Source organism: Pseudophryne corroboree, chromosome 12, assembly GCF_028390025.1.
Source record: "Pseudophryne corroboree isolate aPseCor3 chromosome 12, aPseCor3.hap2, whole genome shotgun sequence".
Taxonomy (NCBI): domain Eukaryota; kingdom Metazoa; phylum Chordata; class Amphibia; order Anura; family Myobatrachidae; genus Pseudophryne; species Pseudophryne corroboree.
Window position 1 is genome coordinate 103,816,588 of NC_086455.1, and position 19,956 is coordinate 103,836,543.

The 19,956-nt window shown below is 43.1% G+C and overlaps 1 protein-coding gene across 1 annotated transcript; it reads right to left on the reverse strand.

Annotated features, from left to right (window-relative positions):
- Window positions 1-19: 19 nt before the first annotated feature.
- On the reverse strand, window positions 20-3,799 carry LOC134980369 (uncharacterized). The gene is made up of 5 exons (XM_063947166.1): window positions 3,657-3,799; window positions 2,485-2,973; window positions 1,681-1,805; window positions 574-1,569; window positions 20-69 (listed from the first exon to the last, which is right to left on the reverse strand). Exons 2-4 carry the CDS (start codon window positions 2,650-2,652, stop codon window positions 1,125-1,127), a joined length of 738 nt encoding a protein of 245 aa, XP_063803236.1. The 5' UTR covers window positions 2,653-2,973; window positions 3,657-3,799; the 3' UTR covers window positions 20-69; window positions 574-1,124.
- Between the last annotated feature and the right edge of the window lie 16,157 nt (window positions 3,800-19,956).

The following is a 19,956-nucleotide window of genomic DNA, read 5'->3' on the forward strand; positions in this document are numbered from 1 at the left end:
GAAAACTTTATTCTTTTGGTGTGATTCTTGAACTAGATAGACCATTATGTTTTTCTTTTTGTAGAATACCTGAAACAAATAGAAAAATACACATAAGTACTTGAATGTTAAGTTCACAGTTCTCAAAACATTTCCCTCTAGCTGTTGTGGAACTACACAGCCCAGCCCTCCTTGCACCTGGTAGCAGGGAATGCTGGAAGGTGATGTTCTTTGATATCAAGACACGCTATAACTGAGGAAGAACGTGCTGGGATGTATAGTTCCACAGCAGCAGGAGAGCCGCAGATAGCAGTACCATGGCCTAATGCAGTGGTTCCTCACCTCAGTTCACAAGTACCCCCAACAGTTCATGTTTTCCAGGTCTTCTCACAAGTTTGCAAGAAATATAATTTGCTCCTCCCGTGGGTGTTTTACAATGTAGCAGTGATTAAAGTTTAGACCTGCCCAACTGATAAGGGACCTGTAAAACATGTACTGTTGGGGATACTTGTGGACAGATATTGGAAACCACTGGCCTACTGGGACTACAGTAGGGTTTGTGTGGTTGGGTGTTGCATGAGAAATGTTACTCACCATTGTTACCTCTCCACGGTCTTCGATTTCCTGAAGCCGAATTTTGGACCATCCTTATTGGAAAACACAAGTGAATAATCCTCTAACACATCATGGGACAAACTCAAATCATTTAAAAAAAAAAAAAAAAAAAAATAGAAACGTGGGATCAGAATTTGCTCTTTTTGGCCCATTTGAATAAACCGTAGCCAAAATATAAAGAAGCTGTCATCCTTTCACATTTTTACATGCACGCGCATGTATACCTAAGATCGTATGCCCAACTCCTTTGTAATTTAAAACCTACTCAGGGGAAAAAAACATGTTAAAACATTGCAAAGAAAAAAATAAATTAATGGGAGGGAGAATAAGGGGACACAAAAATACACATACAAAAGAATGAAATTACACAACCATGTTTAGTCTCCAGTGTCCTCTTCTTCATCTGGATCCGGAATTGGTGGTGTGTTTGGTGGTGGCCATCTTCTTGGAGGTCTTGTTGGTGCAGCTGCACGCGTATGCCTGCAGACGGGTTACATCCCTTGATACCCTTGGTATTGGTGTGATTGTCCTTACCACGGTGTTGTTGAAACAAGGGCATACAGTGGGGGTCTCTGTGCAGCTGGAGGTGGTGGTCTTGGCATTGGTTGCGGTGCTCCAGGAAGTTTTTCTGAGATGAGCTGTATGTAAGTCGCGATGAGGCTGAGACTTTCTGCTGTTTGCTGATGGCTGGCTGCCATGCTGTCCATTGTGGCGCTTTGACACGCCGCGTTGTCCACCAATTTGCAGACAGCTGTTGTGAGAATCTGAAGACTGTCCATGATGGTGTGTCGATCCTGTTGCTGTGTCTTCTGAATTTTTTGGAGAGTGTTGACCATACTCTCCATTGTCCTCCTCATGCCCTCCAATTGGATGTTGACTGTGTCCCTGAAGGAGTCCTGACGCAGCTGCAGACTCTTTCCACTTGTGAAGGTGGCTTTCCTCATTGAAGATCCGGCACCAATGGAATTGCTGAAGCTGAAATTTAAAAACAAAAAATTAGTTACAGCGCAAATTACACTTGTAAAGGATTTAGCACAACTTTTTAATGTGAAAAACATTATACATATCTATATTCTAATTACTCACAAGAGGCATGGAAACAGGTGGCTGTGGATCCACATCCTCCTCTTCCGATTCTTCCTGTAGTAATTCTGGCCTGAAGTATGGCCCAATTCCTGAGGCCAATCCGGAGCTGGTTTGTGGCATGTCTTCTGTAAAAAAAGACATGAAAAATACACAAAAAATTAAGTACTTTCAAGTTTAGTATTACCCCAAAAAAACCCAATGCAAGCACATTTCTACCTTCTTGGGTCTGAGGTCCCGTCGGTATTGGGACATCCCTGACTCGACCCATGTCTTCTCTTGAAACTCTTCTGCTTGGGACTGAAGAAGGTACCGAGTGGCTGCCTTCCAATCCTGCAAAAGTGTCCTCCTGTGGACTCAAACACGCTGGGGATGGTTGGCGTGTTGAGGGGATACGATCGTTAGGTCAACGGATATTAGGTCGACCACTGAAGGTCGACATGGTCAATAGGTCTACATGTACTAGGTCGACAGGTCAAAAGGTTGACATGAGTTTTTCATATTTTTTTTTTCATTTTTGGGATTTTTTCATACTTAACAATCCACGTGGACTACGATCAGAATGGTAACCTTGCCTGAAGCATGGCGAGCTAAGCGAGCCATGCGAGGGGACACAGTGCAGTAATTGGGGTTCCCCGTCACTTTACAAAGAAAATGACGCCAAAAAAAGAAAAAAAAGTCGACCTTTTGACCTGTCGACCTAATGACCATGTCGACCTATTGTCCCTGTCAACCTAATGCCTGTTGACTTTCCATGGTTGACCTGATGACTGTCGACCTAAGTTGTGTCTACCCAACGACCCATACCTGTGTCGAGTGGCACAGATTCGTCCAGTTCTGTGGCAGGAGGTTATTCGGGAACATGTTGTTCCCTCCTGGTGTCTGATGTGTGTGCAGCCATCCTCCGTTCTCCTGCTGTCTTCTTAGATCTCCTTCGTGACAGAGGTTCAAATCGGGTCCACCTCCGGTTCCCATCTCATGGCGTCACTGCATTCCCATCTCTTCTTCACTTGTTTTCTGCAGTCGCTGTATCTCTCCATGCAGTTCCTGAAGTCCCGACGGATTCCAGAAACTGCAGTGACTCTGTTTAGCAATGTTGTTCCAAATCTTCCTTTTAAGTTTTGGTGCTGTGCTCTGTGCCCTTGGTCTGTACAGCATGTCATAGGATCTGTCCACAGCTTCGACCAAGGCACTGCTCTCTGATTCGCTGAAACGTGGGATCTTCTGAATCTTCCTTCCGGATTCCTCTGATGGGTTGTTGTTGTCGGAAGGTTCTTCTTGCCGACTTGTAGTCTTCTAGGGCAAAAAAAAGAAAAAGACTATAAATTTCACAACGGACCTTTGGGTGTGCCTACCGGTATGCGAGTCTACCTGGCAGTGTGCAAACTGACCTGTGGGTGTGCCTACCGGTATGTGAGTCTACCTGGCAGTGCACAAATTGACCTGCAGGTGTGCCTACCAGTATGTGAGTCTACCAGGCAGTATGCAAACTGACCTGTGGGCAGTGTTGGACTGGGGCATGAAGGGCCCACCGGGGGAATGCAGTGGTAGGGGCCCATGTGTAGGGGTGTGGTCAGTCTCCAGAGGAGGTGTGGTTAGTCATTGACTTACCATTAGAGAGCACATGGTCTGGGCCCCTTGATACATACATATATATATATATATATATATATATACACACACACAGTATAGTAAAACTGCTATTGCATGCATGATAATATACCAGATTAATAACCACAATGCACTGTAAAGAATACATCATATAGTAGTCCTGTGCAGTATAATGTAACATATGTATAATTTATAATTCAAGTGCACAGTCTGGAACCTGATCCCTAGAGGGGGTGGGGCCCCAGACAGTGGGGCCCACCGTGGGTTTCACCTGTGCCCCTGTGGGCCAGTCCAACCTTGCCTGTGGGTGTTGCAAAGTGAAAGTTAGTGTGGCCGGCTGCAAGTATGGAAAGTGACTTTTTAAGTACCTGGCTTGTCCTTGTCCTTGCTTGTTTAGGACGTGGTCGACGTTCTTTGGTTGGCTGCTGTTGAATCTCCATAACTTCTCCTGGGTTGGGTCCCACTCAGGCAGGGATACAGAGGGGGGCGGTCGTCCTCCTCCCCTAGCACACGCCTGTTGACGGGACAAACTTTATCTGAAGTCCTGCTCCCTCCTCCCTTCCTGGCTCAGCTGGCTGTCAGCTGTTGTCAGTGAGAGCTCCCAGAGGCAGCATCTCGCAGCAGATGCCCTTCCTCCCCACTCATCCCTTTGGTCTGCACCCCAGTTAATCAACATAGGTTGTTGATTGAGACTTCTTTCACCTTTCATCACCTTCCGCCACTGGCTTCTGGAGGTGACATAGCTGTGGGGTTTGCAGAGAAAAGTTAAGTAAAACCTGGGACTTAAACCGATACACTGAACATTTTGCAGCTTTTACACAAAGAAGCAAAGTATGTTTAATGTGGTTGTAAAAATGTTTTTTTGTTGTTGTTCACAAAAGAGGTTTGAAGATTTATTTTTATTTCTAGCAAAATGGCAAATCACAAAATATTAACATGCCTATAAGATAATAACTATCCAGTATGGAATGTAAATGGAATGAAGGGGGTATGCCGGCATTAACTTTCTTTGCAGCAATAATTGGGAGTCTTGAGAATACGTTGCCGACCGAGAACACATTTTATAAAGACGTTGTGATTTATATAGTAACCTGTGCAAGGTATGTGTTATCAAGGAGAATGGCAGTGTGCTGAGGCAGTGACAAATATTTTTATTGACAATGGGGATCATTCCGAGTTGTTCGCTCGTTATTTTTTTCTCGCAACGGAGCGATTAGTCGCGAATGCGCATGCGCAATGTCCGCAGTGCGACTGCGCCAAGTAAATTTGCTATGCAGTTAGGAATTTTACTCACGGTTTTTTCATCGTTCTGGTGATCGTAATGTGATTGACAGGAAGTGGGTGTTTCTGGGCGGAAACTGGCCGTTTTATGGGTGTGTGTGAAAAAACGCTACCGTTTCTGGGAAAAACGCGGGAGTGGCTGGAGAAACGGAGGAGTGTCTGGGCGAACGCTGGGTGTGTTTGTGACGTCAAACCAGGAACGACAAGCACTGAACTGATCGCAGATGCCGAGTAAGTTTGAAGCTACTCAGAAACTGCTAAGAAGTGTCTATTCGCAATTTTGCTAATCTTTCGTTCGCAATTTTAAGAAGCTAAGATTCACTCCCAGTAGGCGGCGGCTTAGCGTGTGCAAAGCTGCTAAAAGCAGCTTGCGAGCGAACAACTCGGAATGACCCCCAATATGCCAAAATCCTCTTGCAGGGACAGTGTCTCTGATAACAGTTCATTCCTTTGAAGAGTTAAAAGTAAAATGATAGCTGAAACTATCACTTTACTGTGGATTTGGAATGGGCATACTTATGCGCATGCACTGCCATTGTGCCACTTATATACAAGTTAGAGATGAGCGGGTTTGGTTCGTCGAGATCCTAACCCCCCTGAACTTCACGTGTTTTACACAGGTCCGAGGCAGCCTCGGATCTTCCGCCTTGCTCGGTTAACCCGAACGAGGCCGAACGTCATCATCCCGCTGTCGGATTCTCGCGAGATTCGTATTCCATATAAAGAACCGCGCGTTGCCGCCATTTTCACTCGTGCATTGTAGATTGAGCGGAGAGAACGTGGCTACGTTCCCTACCTGAAAAGCTCAATATCTGTGCTCAGTGTGCTGCATTGTGGTGACCACCGGTATATTATACAGTAGTACAGTACAGTAAGCCATTGATGTATCTTGCAGCTCCATGTCAGACTCAGTTCTAGTATCCTGATCAGTGCACAATATCTGCTGCATTGCTGTGTGACAAGTATATACTATATAGTCAGTGCAGTATTTTGGTGACCACCAGTATAGTAGTACAGCACAGTAGGCCATTGCTGTATCTTGCAGCTCTGTGTCACTTCAAGTATCCAAATCTGTGCTTCATTGTTGTGAGCAGTATACTATATAGTAGTAAAGTGAAGCATTTTGGTGACCACCAGTATAGTAGTACAGTACAGTAGGCCATTGCTGTATGTTGCAGCTCTATGTCACTTCAAGTATCCATATCTGTGCTGCATTGTTGTGAGCAGTATATAGTAGTAAAGTGCAGCATTTTGGTGACCACCAGTATATACAGTAGTTGTACAGTACAGTAGGCCATTGCTGTATCTTGCAGCTCCGTGTCACTTCAAGTATCCATATCTGTGCTACATTGTTGTGAGCAGTATATAGTAGTACAGTGCAGCATTTTGGTGACCACCGGTATATATAGTAGTACAGTATAGTAGGCCATTGCTGTATCTTGCAGCTCCGTGTCACTTCAAGTATCCATATCTGTGATGCATTGTTGTGAGCAGTATATAGTAGTACAGTGCAGCATTTTGGTGACCACCAGTATATATAGTAGTACAGTACAGTAGGCCATTGCTGTATCTTGCAGCTCTGTGTCACTTCTAGTATCCATATCTGTGCTGCATTGTTGTGAGCAGTATATAGTAGTATAGTACAGTAGGCCATTGCTATTGATATAATAATATTACTGGCATATAATTCCACACATTAAAAAATGGAGAACAAAAATGTGGAGGGTAAAATAGGGAAAGATCAAGATCCACTTCCACCTAGTGCTGAAGCTGTTGCCACTAGTCATGGCAGAGACGATGAAATGCCATCAACGTCGTCTTCCAAGGCCGATGCCCAATATCATAGTAGAGCGTGTAAAATCCAAAAAGCAAAAGATCAGTAAAATGACCCAAAAATCTAAATTAAAATCATCTGAGGAGAAGCATAAACTTGCCAATATGCCATTTACGACACGGAGTGGCAAGGAACGGCTGAGGCCCCGGCCTATGTTCATGGCTAGTGGTTCAGCTTCACATGAGGATGGAAGCACTCATCCTCCCACTAGAAAAATTAAAACAGTTAAGCTGGCAAGAGCACAGCAAAGAACTGTGCGTTCTTCTAAATCACAAATCCCTAAGGAGAGTCCAATTGTGTCGGTTGCGATGCCTGACCTTCCCAACACTGGACGGGAAGAGGTGGCTCCTTCCACCATTTGCACGCCCCCTGCAAGTGCTGGAAGGAGCACCCACAGTCCAGTTCCTGATATTCAAATTAAAGATGTCACTGTTGAAGTACACCAGGATGAGGATACGGGTGTTGCTGGCGCTGAGGAGGAAATTGACAAGGAGGAATCTGATGGAGAGGTGGTTTGTTTAAGTCAGGCACCCGGGGAGACACATGTTGTCCGTGGGATAAATAAGGCCATTGACATGCCTGGTCTAAATACCCAAAAAAAAATCACCTCTTCGGTGTGGAATTATTTCAACAGAAATGCGGACAACTGGTGTCAAGCCGTGTGTTGCCTTTGTCAAGCTGTAATAAATAGGGGTAAGGACGTTAACCACCTAGGAACATCCTCCCGTATACGTCACCTGGAGCGCATTCATCAGAAGTCATTGACAAGTTCATAAACTTTGGGTGACAGCGGAAGCAGTCCACTGACAACTAAATCCCTTCTTTCTCCTGTACCCAAGCTCCCAGTGCAAACCACACCACCAACTCCCTCCGTGTCAATTTCCTCCTTAGACAGGAACGCTAATAGTCCTGCAGGCCATGTCACTGGCAAGTCTGACGAGTCCTCTCCTGACTGGGATTCCTCAGATGGATCCTTGAGTGTAACGCCTACTGCTGCTGGTGCTTCTGTTGTTGCTGCTGGGAGTCGGTCATCATCCCAGAGGGGAAGTCGGAAGACCACTTGTACTACTTCCAGTAAGCATTGACTGTCCAACAGTCCTTTGTGAGGAAGATGAAATATCACAGCAGTCATCCTGTTGAAAAGCGGATAACTCAGGCCTTGGCAGCTGTGTTGGTGTTAGACGTGCGTCCGGTATCCATCGTTAGTTCACAGGGACTTACAGAATTTCTTGAGGTAGTGTGTCCCCGGTACCAAATGCCATCTAGGTTCCACTTCTCTAGGCAGGCGATACCTAGAATGTACACAGACGTCAGAAAAAGAGTCACCAGTGTCCTAAATAATGCAGTTGTACCCAATGTCCACTTAACCACGGACATGTGGACAAGTGGAGCAGGGCAGACTAAGGACTATATGACTGTGACAGCCCACTGGGTAAATGTATTGCCTCCCGCAGCAACAACAGCAGCGGCGGCAGCACCAGTAGCAGCATCTCGCAAACACCAACTCGTTCCTAGACAGGCTACGCTTTGTATCACCGCTTTCCATAAGAGGCACACAGCTGACAACCTCTTATGGAAACTGAGGAACATCATCGCAGATTGGCTTACCCCAATTGGACTCTCCTGGGGATTTGTGACATCAGACAACGCCACCAATATTGTGCGTGCATTACATGTGGGCAAATTCCAGCCCCATGTTTTGCACATACAATGAATTTGGTGGTGCAGAATTATTTAAAAAATTACAGGGGCGTGCAAGAGATGCTGTCAGTGGCACGAAGAATTGCGGGCCACTTTCGGCATTTAGCCACCGCGTGCCGAAGACTGGAGCACCAGCAAACACTCCTGAACCTGCCCAGCCATCAGCTGAAGCAAGAGGTGGTAACGAGGTGGAATTCAACCATCTATATGCTTCAGATGATGGAGGAGCAGCAAAAGGCCATTCAAGCCTATACATCTGTCTACGATATAGGCAAAGGAGGGGGAATGCACCTGACTCAAGCGCAGTGGAGAATGATTTCAACGTTGTGCAAGGTTCTGCAACCCTTTGAACTTGCCACACGTGAAGTCAGTTCAGACACTGCCAGCCTAAGTCAGGTCATTACCCTCATCAGGCTTTTGCAGAAGCAGCTGGAGAGATTGAAGGAGGAGCTAAGACAGAGCGATTCCGCAAAGTATGTGGGACTTTTGGATGGAGCCCTTCATTCACTTTGCCAGGATTCACGGGTGGTCAATCTGTTAAAATCGGAGCACTACATTTTGGCCACCATGCTCGATCCTAGGTTTTAAGCCTACGTTGTATCTCTCTTTCCGGCTGACACAAGTCTGCACATGTTCAAAGACCTGCTGGTGAGACACTTGTCAAGTCTAGCGGAACGTGACCCGTCAACAGCTTCTCCTTCATTTTCTACCGCCACTGGAGCTGCCAGGAAAAGGATCAGATTTCCAAAACCACCCGCTGGCGGTGATGCAGGGAAGTCAGGAGCGAAAACTGACATCTGGTCCGGACTGAAGGACCTGCCAACGATTACTGACATGTCGTCTACTGTCACTGTAGATTCTGTCACTGTCACTGTATGATTCTGTCACCATTGAAAGAATGGTGGAGGATTATATGAGTGACAGCATCCAAGTAGGCATGTCAGACAGTCCGTACGTACGTACGTACGTACGTACGTACGTACATATACTGGCAGGAAAAAGAGGCAATTTGGAGGCCCTTGCACAAACTGGCTTTATTTTACCTAAGTTGCCCCCCCCCCTCCAGTGTGTACTCCGAAAGAGTGTTTACGGCAGCCAGTCACCTTGTCAGCGATCGGCGTACGAGGTTACTTCCACAAAACGTGGAGATGATGTTCATCAAAATGAATTATAATCAATTCCTCCGTGGAGACATTTACCAGCAATTGCCTCCAGAAAGTACACAGGGACCTGTGATGGTGGATTCCAGAGGGGACGAATTAATACTCTGTGAGGAGGGGGATGTACACAGTGAAAGGGGTGAGGAATCGGAGGATGATGATGAGGTCGACATCTTTTCTCTGTAGAGACAGTTTGAGCAAGGAGAGATTGATTGCTTCTTTTTTGGGTGGGGGCCCAAACCAACCAGTCATTTCAGCCACAGTCGTGTGGCAGACCCTGTCGCTGAAATGATGGGTTTGTTAAAGTGTGCATGTCCTGTTTATATAATATAAGGGTGGGTGGGAGGGGGTGGGAGGTCCCAAGGATAATTCCATCTTGCACCTCTTTTATTTTATTTATCTTTGCATCATGTGATGTTTGGGGCCAATTTTTTTAAGTGCCATCCTATCTGACACTGCAGTGCCACTCCTAGATGGGCCAGGTGTTTATGCCGCCCACTTCGGTTGCTTAGCTTAGTCATCCAGCGACCTCGGTGCAAATTTTAGGACTAAAAATAAAATTGTGAGGTATGAGGTGTTCAGAATAGACTGGATATGAGTGGAAATTATGGTTATTGAGGTTAATAATACTATAGGCTCAAAATGACCCCCAAATTCTATGATTTAAGCTGTTTTTGAGGGGTTTTAGAAAAAGAACACCAGAATCCAAAACACACCCGAATACGACAAAAAATTTTAAGGGAGGTTTTGCCAAAACGTGTCCGAATCCAAAACACGGCCGCGGAACCGAATCCAAAACCAAAACACAAAACCCGAAAAATTTCCGGTGCACATCTCAGTATAGGCTGCCAGGGAGGGATCTAAAGATTAATTTCTGGCAAAAAGGTTGAAGAAGATTGCCTATAGATTACAATAATTAACAACATTTTATGATGGCTTTGACTACTATATGCCAGCTTAGTAAATAGGACATTTTCACAGCTTCCATACAAAACTAAAGGGACTACACCTACAAAAGAGAATAAAAAATAAGATTTTAAACCTACCGGTAAATATTTTTCTCGTAGTCCGTAGAGGATGCTGGGGATTCCGTAAGGACCATGGGGATAGACGGGCTCCGCAGGCAGGGCCGGTGCAAGGTTTCTCGGCACCCTAGGCAAAACCTCTGCCTACTCCCTCCCACCTCCAGCCCCCCTACCCCCCCCCACTCGCCTTTCAGTCTGTTGAATGGAGAATGCACCCTATAAGACAAACAATTGAAAAAAAACCCCACTAAGCATTACAGGAAGACTGTAGTTTAGGAAAAGGATGTCACCACAGACAAGAGGTATGGATAGATATATAAGGAGTGTGTTATAGTTGTGGGGGAGGGAGGGTTCTTGCTCATTACAATGAGTATGACACATACATAAGTGTATGACACACATTAAAGTGCCCCCTTACTAACATCCACTACACACACCTCTCACTGACAATGTTATGTTATACAAGTCAGGCTGGGCAATGGATCAGACCCAATTGCTTAGCACACAAATCTGGGTAATTGGTATGCAACTTTGGGCTAGATTCAAATGTTGCCTCCCCCTCCCGCCCACGATCATCCCTTACGGCAGCTATTCAAATGTTGCTTACGGCGGGCGTGACATCAGCATTTCAGCTCGCTATCCCCGGAGGAGCCCAAACAGGACTTTTCGCATTGGGACGGAAAGTTTAGTCGGGGACCCAACTGCTTTGGGAGCGATCAGCATTAAAACGGGTGACATTTGTATATCACCCCTGCGATCTCCCGTCACTTTAGACGGGAGGTAGGGGGCGGTAGCATTTGAATCTCGCCCTTTATATCCTGGGTCCAGGCACCCCTAAGCCTCTTGCACCCATAGCATTGACAGTGACACTCCTTGCAGAGAGCCATCTTTTACATTGAACATAATGGGCAGTTGCCTATGGGCCCTGCCCACCCGTGGACATCACAGCCACCAGGATTAATAGTACCGCCCCCACCGTTGAAAGCAACCATCACTGCCACCCCCTCTTCCCCTTCCTGGGGATATAATAGCCGCTGCAGCATGTTCAACCCCCTCCCCTGTTCATCCCAACCACTGACGAGTTCCAAAGACAGGGTGGAGCTAAGCATGGGGAGAGGCAGTGACTGAGGTGACCCATTATATACCGAGTCTGTTAGTGTGTGTATGTATGTTTGTGTGTAATATATATATATATATATATATCCATGCCCGGAATTACAGACGAGGCGGCACTCCATCGGTCTTATATGAAAACATAAAAGTGATTTATTGCTCCATAGGGCACCGTTTCGTAGTGATGAGCGAGGTTCGGTTTTACTCGGTTTTACTCGGTTCTCAAAACGGCATCTTATTGGCTATCCAAAACACGTGACATCCGTGAGCCAATAAGATGCCGTTTTGAGAACCGAGTAAAACCGAGTAAAACCGAGTAAAACCGAATCCGCTCATCACTAGTTTCAAGGCTGTGCAGCCTTTTCGTCAGGGCGTGATATACCACGCCCTGACAAAAAGGCTGCACAGTCTTGAAACGGTGCCCTATGGAGCAATAAATCACTTTTATGTTTTCATATAAGACCGATGGAGTGCCGCCTCGTCTGTAATTCCGGACATGGACACATGTATTAATTCCAGGAGGGCACCTCGGCAGTCGTACTACTGAACCCAGGGTGCCAATCTACACAGTATGTATGTATGTATATATATATATATATATATATATATCTATCAACAAACTAGAGTCTAAGTGCGCTAATGGATAGTACTGTATATCATAAATAAACAGATTTAAAAGATTCAACTTTCAGTTTTTAATACATAAAAGCCACAATAGCATAAAACATCTGTGAGCATATAAACATCTCTTTACAGAATGTATAGACAATGTATACAAACAGTTTCTGTCAGATGGAAAATTCAAGTGAAACGAGATTCGTGGTAAATCTTCCTTAGTAGTATAGAATACAGATGGAATACAGTACTCGAACACAACCCAACGCGTTTCGTCCCTAACTGGGACTTCCTCAGGGGTAATATCTAAATGACAGAATATAGTCACTACACAATCTTTATTAGTGTGCAGTTATACAAATAATAGCTAACATAGCTATACATACCGAGTGCCAGATGTTTTTTACAGATAATCCCAAAATTGTGTAAAAAGCTCACTGAATATAAAAGCAGGCAAAGGACCTGATAAAATAAAAAAGGAGTGGTGTATAAAATATTTTAGGGTCTCAGATAAATGTAGGAACAAAGCAACAAGATGAGGGAGGATGGGGATAATACGTACCAAAATGACTGGGAAAGCAGTTCAATATTATGAAGCCCCCAGTCACACAGAGTCCAGATAACAAATGGACAAATAGGTGACCTAAATTAAGAAAAACAATCCAGAACTTAAATGGACAAAGGTCTTAATGGAAAACTTATCGTTCTTTACGAAAAATAGACCGGGGTCAAAAGTTTATACATACCCGAAAACAATGTGGTTTAAAGTCTACCACTGACTCTATAAACCAGTCCCTGATGAGGGTGAGACCGCTCAGTAGTGGGTCAACCTATAATAATTTATAGATAATATTCAGTTGTTAAATAGATTCCTAAACTACATGCTTAGTTTAAGAGGGTTCCATTCGCATGTTGTGCTCATGGGCCCCACAACTAATAAGTAGAAGCGAAATTAAGACATAAAGATTCCCAGACTATATCAGCAAGTGCTAAGATTGGGGCAAGTGCTTGATATTTAACAATAAATATGACTAAAGCATGTATTAACCAAATTAACATATACAGGGTATGCATACAGAAACAGGATATTTAACATTCAGATTCCCAGTAGTATTATGTGAAGGCAAAAAGGTCCAGTAATTACTCACAGCCAAATAGTGTAGTGGTCATCTCAAAGTCCAAAGTGATAATGAAAGGGCTAAGCCTTAGTGGGTATTTATACCTAATACCCTATGACATCACTTCCTTCCATAATAGAGTGTTAAGGAGAGACAAAAGGTTGTTATACCCTGCAAAGAAATTCCCCAAGATGTGAAGATATATACTAAATAAATGTGTGACACTGTTTAAGTGGTTAACAGAAAAAATGGAGCTTGAATAGAAGTTTATAAACTTAAAAGAAAACCTGTGGAACGCAAAACCGCGATGCGCTTCAGGGGCCGGAAGTCACGTGACCAGGGCCTCCGTGACCGGAATCGCCTATGGAACGCAAAACCGCAATGCGCTCCAGAGGCCGGAAGTCACGTGACCGGGGCCTCCGTGACCGGAAGCGCCGACTACCCGCGTGACTTCAAGGGGCCGCACCAGCCAGCAAATGAATATGTAAATGCGGCTCTCAATACTTACAAAGCGCGTCTGGTTCGGTGTACGTGGAACGCACACACAGACTGCGCTCCACTGTAACCTAGCAACCATAGTATGGTGCAAGTGATAAGTAACGTGAACGATAAGGAGGTGAATTAAAGATTATGCTTGCTGGCCTTACTTTATTAGTCAGGGGGATATTTGTATCAAAACTAAACTAAATAATAAACAATTATTTAAAAAACTTTATATTGATATCGTGCTTAGAAGATAGCGGTAAGGGCTGGATAATACCTAATGCAAATGATCCCTAAAACATCAAAGTGTAAAATTAAATATGTGACCTATTTAACTAAGCCAGAATGAGACCTTATGGGATGCCATTCACTAAAATTAAATAACAATAATATCAAGTGTAAATAAAGTGAGAAGAAAGCAACAAATGGAGAGGGTCCTGATAACTACCCGATGAAAAAATAGATAATATCTAATTATAGGTGTAAGTGTGGGGACTCATTGTGCCTTCACATTTACATTGTTTAGCTGGGTGATATGCAACATATATAGCAACACTCTTCTTGTATAATAGTCTGCAGCATATTATAATCGCAGATCAATGAGCAGACAAGTTGTATGGATATATAAAAGTTATGCTCCTAGTCTCAAGGGCTAATTCCCCATTACACTAAAGCAAAGCTAAATGAAAGATACCACATCTATACCCTCATTGAGGCCATGGGGAGCTAAGGTATTTAGAGTAAAGATCCAAAAGCTCTCCCTTTTCGCTAAAAGCAAATCCCTACTACCACCTCTTACTGGCTCCTTAATATGTTCCAGAACTGTGAATTTGAAGTTAGACAGAGTAACACTGGAATTGTGTTTTTCGGAAAAAGGAAATAGATTTTCTTTTGGATTGCATCAGGTTCATCCTCGAACATAATTTTTTTGAGTACAACGGTAATTTCTTCCTCCAAGTACAAGGCACAGCCATGGGGACTAAATTCGCCCCGGCATATGCCAATCTATTTATGAATGACTGGGAAGAAAAACACATCTATGGTTCAGCATTTGAAAGTAACCTTTTGATATACCAATGCTACATTGATGATATAATCATCGTTTGGAAAGGCGGTATAGAAAAAATTGATGAATTTATGTCTTACATCAATTCTAATGACCATAATCTTAAGTTTTCCCATAAGAAAGATATGGACAATATTGAGTATCTAGATCTAGTTCTCAGCGGCAAACCAGGTGAAACTATTACCACTAAAACCTATTTCAAAACAGTGGATGCAAACAGTTACATCCCTTACTCGAGCTGCCACCACCCTACATGGAAAAACGGGGTGCCTTTTTCACAATTTCAGCGAGTTACCAAGAATTGCAGTAACCCTAGTGACTATTGGGACCAGTCACAGGTAATTTTCGATCGACTTCTACAGAGAGGTTATGACAAAACCTTATTAGAAGGAGCTAGGGAAAAAGCTTTTTCCCGTGCCCGAGATGAACTCCTAGTGGTTAAACCAAAAGCCAAAACTGACTGGAATTCTAGACCATTTATAACACAGTTTAATAAAGAAAACCATTTGATCCGCAAAGTCCTAGATCGCCATTGGGGGATACTGTTGAAAGATCCCATATTGGGACCCCACTTGCCGACCAGGCCTAAGATGGTTTTTCGTAGATCCACCAATCTTAGAAGCATTATAGCCCCGAGTAAACTGACGCAAAAGGCTCCCAAACAGGAAACAATTACTACGTGGCTGAATGATAAACAAGCTTATTGTGCACCATGTAGCCATTGCATCTGCTGCAAGTTTATGGATCGTGTAACCTTCAAACATAAACTTGATACAGGAAGACTCTATATGTTAAAACATCCAGTCAACTGCAATTCTGAATATGTGGTATATAAGATCACTTGTTCTTGTGGAATGCTTTATGTTGGTAAAACAAAACGACAAATCAAAATCCGCATACAGGAACACATGCGAAGCATAAAAAATAAAGTGAAGAATCATAGTGTACCCCGTCATTTTTCCGAAAAACACAATTCCAGTGTTACTCTGTCTAACTTCAAATTCACAGTTCTGGAACATATTAAGGAGCCAGTAAGAGGTGGTAGTAGGGATTTGCTTTTAGCGAAAAGGGAGAGCTTTTGGATCTTTACTCTAAATACCTTAGCTCCCCATGGCCTCAATGAGGGTATAGATGTGGTATCTTTCATTTAGCTTTGCTTTAGTGTAATGGGGAATTAGCCCTTGAGACTAGGAGCATAACTTTTATATATCCATACAACTTGTCTGCTCATTGATCTGCGATTATAATATGCTGCAGACTATTATACAAGAAGAGTGTTGCTATATATGTTGCATATCACCCAGCTAAACAATGTAAATGTGAAGGCACAATGAGTCCCCACACTTACACCTATAATTAGATATTATCTATTTTTTCATCGGGTAGTTATCAGGACCCTCTCCATTTGTTGCTTTCTTCTCACTTTATTTACACTTGATATTATAGTTATTTAATTTTAGTGAATGGCATCTCATAAGGTCTCATTCTGGCTTAGTTAAATAGGTCACATATTTAATTTTACACTTTGATGTTTTAGGGATCATTTGCATTAGGTATTATCCAGCCCTTACCGCTATCTTCTAAGCACGATATCAATATAAAGTTTTTTAAATAATTGTTTATTATTTAGTTTAGTTTTGATACAAATATTCCCCTGACTAATAAAGTAAGGCCAGCAAGCATAATCTTTAATTCACCTCCTTATCGTTCACGTTACTTATCACTTGCACCATACTATGGTTGCTAGGTTACAGTGGAGCGCAGTCTGTGTGTGCGTTCCACGTACACCGAACCAGACGCGCTTTGTAAGTATTGAGAGCCGCATTTACATATTCATTTGCTGGCTGGTGCGGCCCCTTGAAGTCACGCGGGTAGTCGGCGCTTCCGGTCACGTGACTTCCGGCCTCTGGAGCGCATTGCGGTTTTGCGTTCCATAGGCGATTCCGGTCACGGAGGCCCTGGTCACGTGACTTCCGGCCCCTGGAGCGCATCGCGGTTTTGCGTTCCACAGGTTTTCTTTTAAGTTTATAAACTTCTATTCAAGCTCCATTTTTTCTGTTAACCACTTAAACAGTGTCACACATTTATTTAGTATATATCTTCACATCTTGGGGAATTTCTTTGCAGGGTATAACAACCTTTTGTCTCTCCTTAACACTCTATTATGGAAGGAAGTGATGTCATAGGGTATTAGGTATAAATACCCACTAAGGCTTAGCCCTTTCATTATCACTTTGGACTTTGAGATGACTACTACACTATTTGGCTGTGAGTAATTACTGGACCTTTTTGCCTTCACATAATACTACTGGGAATCTGAATGTTAAATATCCTGTTTCTGTATGCATACCCTGTATATGTTAATTTGGTTAATACATGCTTTAGTCATATTTATTGTTAAATATCAAGCACTTGCCCCAATCTTAGCACTTGCTGATATAGTCTGGGAATCTTTATGTCTTAATTTCGCTTCTACTTATTAGTTGTGGGGCCCATGAGCACAACATGCGAATGGAACCCTCTTAAACTAAGCATGTAGTTTAGGAATCTATTTAACAACTGAATATTATCTATAAATTATTATAGGTTGACCCACTACTGAGCGGTCTCACCCTCATCAGGGACTGGTTTATAGAGTCAGTGGTAGACTTTAAACCACATTGTTTTCGGGTATGTATAAACTTTTGACCCCGGTCTATTTTTCGTAAAGAACGATAAGTTTTCCATTAAGACCTTTGTCCATTTAAGTTCTGGATTGTTTTTCTTAATTTAGGTCACCTATTTGTCCATTTGTTATCTGGACTCTGTGTGACTGGGGGCTTCATATTATTGAACTGCTTTCCCAGTCATTTTGGTACGTATTATCCCCATCCTCCCTCATCTTGTTGCTTTGTTCCTACATTTATCTGAGACCCTAAAATATTTTATACACCACTCCTTTTTTATTTTATCAGGTCCTTTGCCTGCTTTTATATTCAGTGAGCTTTTTACACAATTTTGGGATTATCTGTAAAAAACATCTGGCACTCGGTATGTATAGCTATGTTAGCTATTATTTGTATAACTGCACACTAATAAAGATTGTGTAGTGACTATATTCTGTCATTTAGATATTACCCCTGAGGAAGTCCCAGTTAGGGACGAAACGCGTTGGGTTGTGTTCGAGTACTGTATTCCATCTGTATTCTATACTACTAAGGAAGATTTACCACGAATCTCAAGTTTCACTTGAATTTTCCATCTGACAGAAACTGTTTGTATACATTGTCTATACATTCTGTAAAGAGAGGTTTATATACTCACAGATGTTTTATGCTATTGTGGCTTTTATGTATTAAAAACTGAAAGTTGAATCTTTTAAATCTGTTTATTTATGATATACAGTACTATCTATTAGCGCACTTAGACTCTAGTTTGTTGGTTTGATATCTTAGGGCCCCACCTAACAGGGGGTTCGTCTAAGCTGCAGCTCAGTTCCGCTCCACGTAGCGCCTAAGGGTACCCCTTGTTTTTCTATATATATATATATATATATATATATATATAGTCCTCCAGGAACAAACGGCACTCAGAGACAACGAATATGGTCAAAATGACGTTAATCCATAGGATTAGGGATTAACATCACTATGGATTAACATCACTTTGATCATATTTGTTGTCTCTGAGTGCCGTTTGTTTCTGGAGGGCTATTGCACATATATCTGGCACCGAAACAAGTTGTCATTATGTATGTAAGTGTCGGCTGGTGCTGGATTGTATATATATATATATATATATATATATTGTGCTTTAGTGATAGCATTACTGTGTTTAGACTTAAAAAATTGCAGCACTTCACCAGATCTAACATATATACATATATATATACACACATATCTATTTATATATGTATATACATATATATACACATATATATATTTATATACACACACACACACACACACACACACACACACACACACACACACACACACAGTATATATCCACATATATTTATATAAATGTGTACACAAAACCCTTTTCTCCCATACTTAAATTTACTTTACATGTACCAGTGAGGTCAGCAGGAGGAAAAGCCACACCAGAGAGCCAGGTCACTGTTACTGATGGGATTGGGAGCCAGGTGTAACTATCGAGCCATTAGGTTCCTTGCAGTGCGATTTGCGGGTATGTGGAGAGGGGGCGGGGCCAAACGCAACAGTGGGCGGAGCTTAACTTGGGTGCCGTGGCTGCCTTCTTTTGTTGAAGATAAAAAAAAAACATTTTGATCTGTCAGGGATGGATTGGTGGAGAAGGTGGGGGGGCGGGCGTTTGATAAGTCCCACAGGCTGCAGCTGCTGCAAGCACTGTGTGAAAGGACAGCAGACATCCTTTTTCTTTTTCTTTTTTTTTTGTTAAGTGGCTCAGCGGCGCCCTCCAGTGGCTGGCGCTCTAGGCAGCTGCCTAAAGCTGCCTAGTGGTAGCGCCGGCCCTGTCCGCAGGAGACATGGGCACTTTAAGAAAGACTTTAGGATTTGGGTGTGCACTGGCTCCTCCCTCTATGCCCCTCCTCCAGACCTCAGTTAGAGAAACTGTGCCCAGAGGAGACGGACAGTACAAGGGAAGGATTTTTGTTAAACCAAGGGCAAGATTCATACCAGCCCACACCAATCACAACGTATAACTTGTGATAAACTAACCAGTTAACAGTATGAAATTCAACATAGCTTCAGTCGGAAACTGAAAGCAACCATAACATAACCCTTATGTAAGCAAAACTACACTGCTCAAAAAAATAAAGGGAACACTAAAATAACACATCCTAGATCTGAATGAATGAAATATTCTTATTAAATACTTTGTTCTTTACATAGTTGAATGCGCTGACAACAAAATCACACAAAAATTGTCAATGGAAATCAAATTTATTAACCCATGGAGGACTGGATTTGGAGTCACCCTCAATATTAAAGTGGAAAAACACACTACAGGCTGATCCAACTTTGATGTAATGTCCTTAAAACAAGTCAAAATGAGGCTCAGTAGTGTGTGTGGCCTCCACGTGCCTGTATGACTTCCCTACAACCCACACAAGTGGCTCAGGTAGTGCAGCTCATCCAGGATGGTACATCAATGCGAGCTGTGGCAAGGTTTGCTGTGTCTGTCAGCGTAGTGTCCAGAGTATGGAGGCGCTACCAGGAGACAGGCCAGTACATCAGGAGACGTGGAGGAGGCCGTAGGAGGGCAACAACCCAGCAGCAGGATCGCTACCTCCGCCTTTGTGCAAGGA

What these genes read in the sequence shown, in the direction of transcription:
- LOC134980369 (XM_063947166.1), bottom strand. Translation starts at nt 2,652, where the DNA reads ATGGGAACCGGAGGTGGACCCGATTTGAACCTCTGTCACGAAGGAGAT. An exon ending in ATCTGTGCCACTCGACACAG is followed by an intron (nt 1,806 to 2,484) that starts GTATGGGTCGTT and finishes CTTTTTTTACAG; the next exon opens with AAGACATGCCACAAACCAGC. An exon ending in CACCTGTTTCCATGCCTCTT is followed by an intron (nt 1,570 to 1,680) that starts GTGAGTAATTAG and finishes TTTAAATTTCAG; the next exon opens with CTTCAGCAATTCCATTGGTG.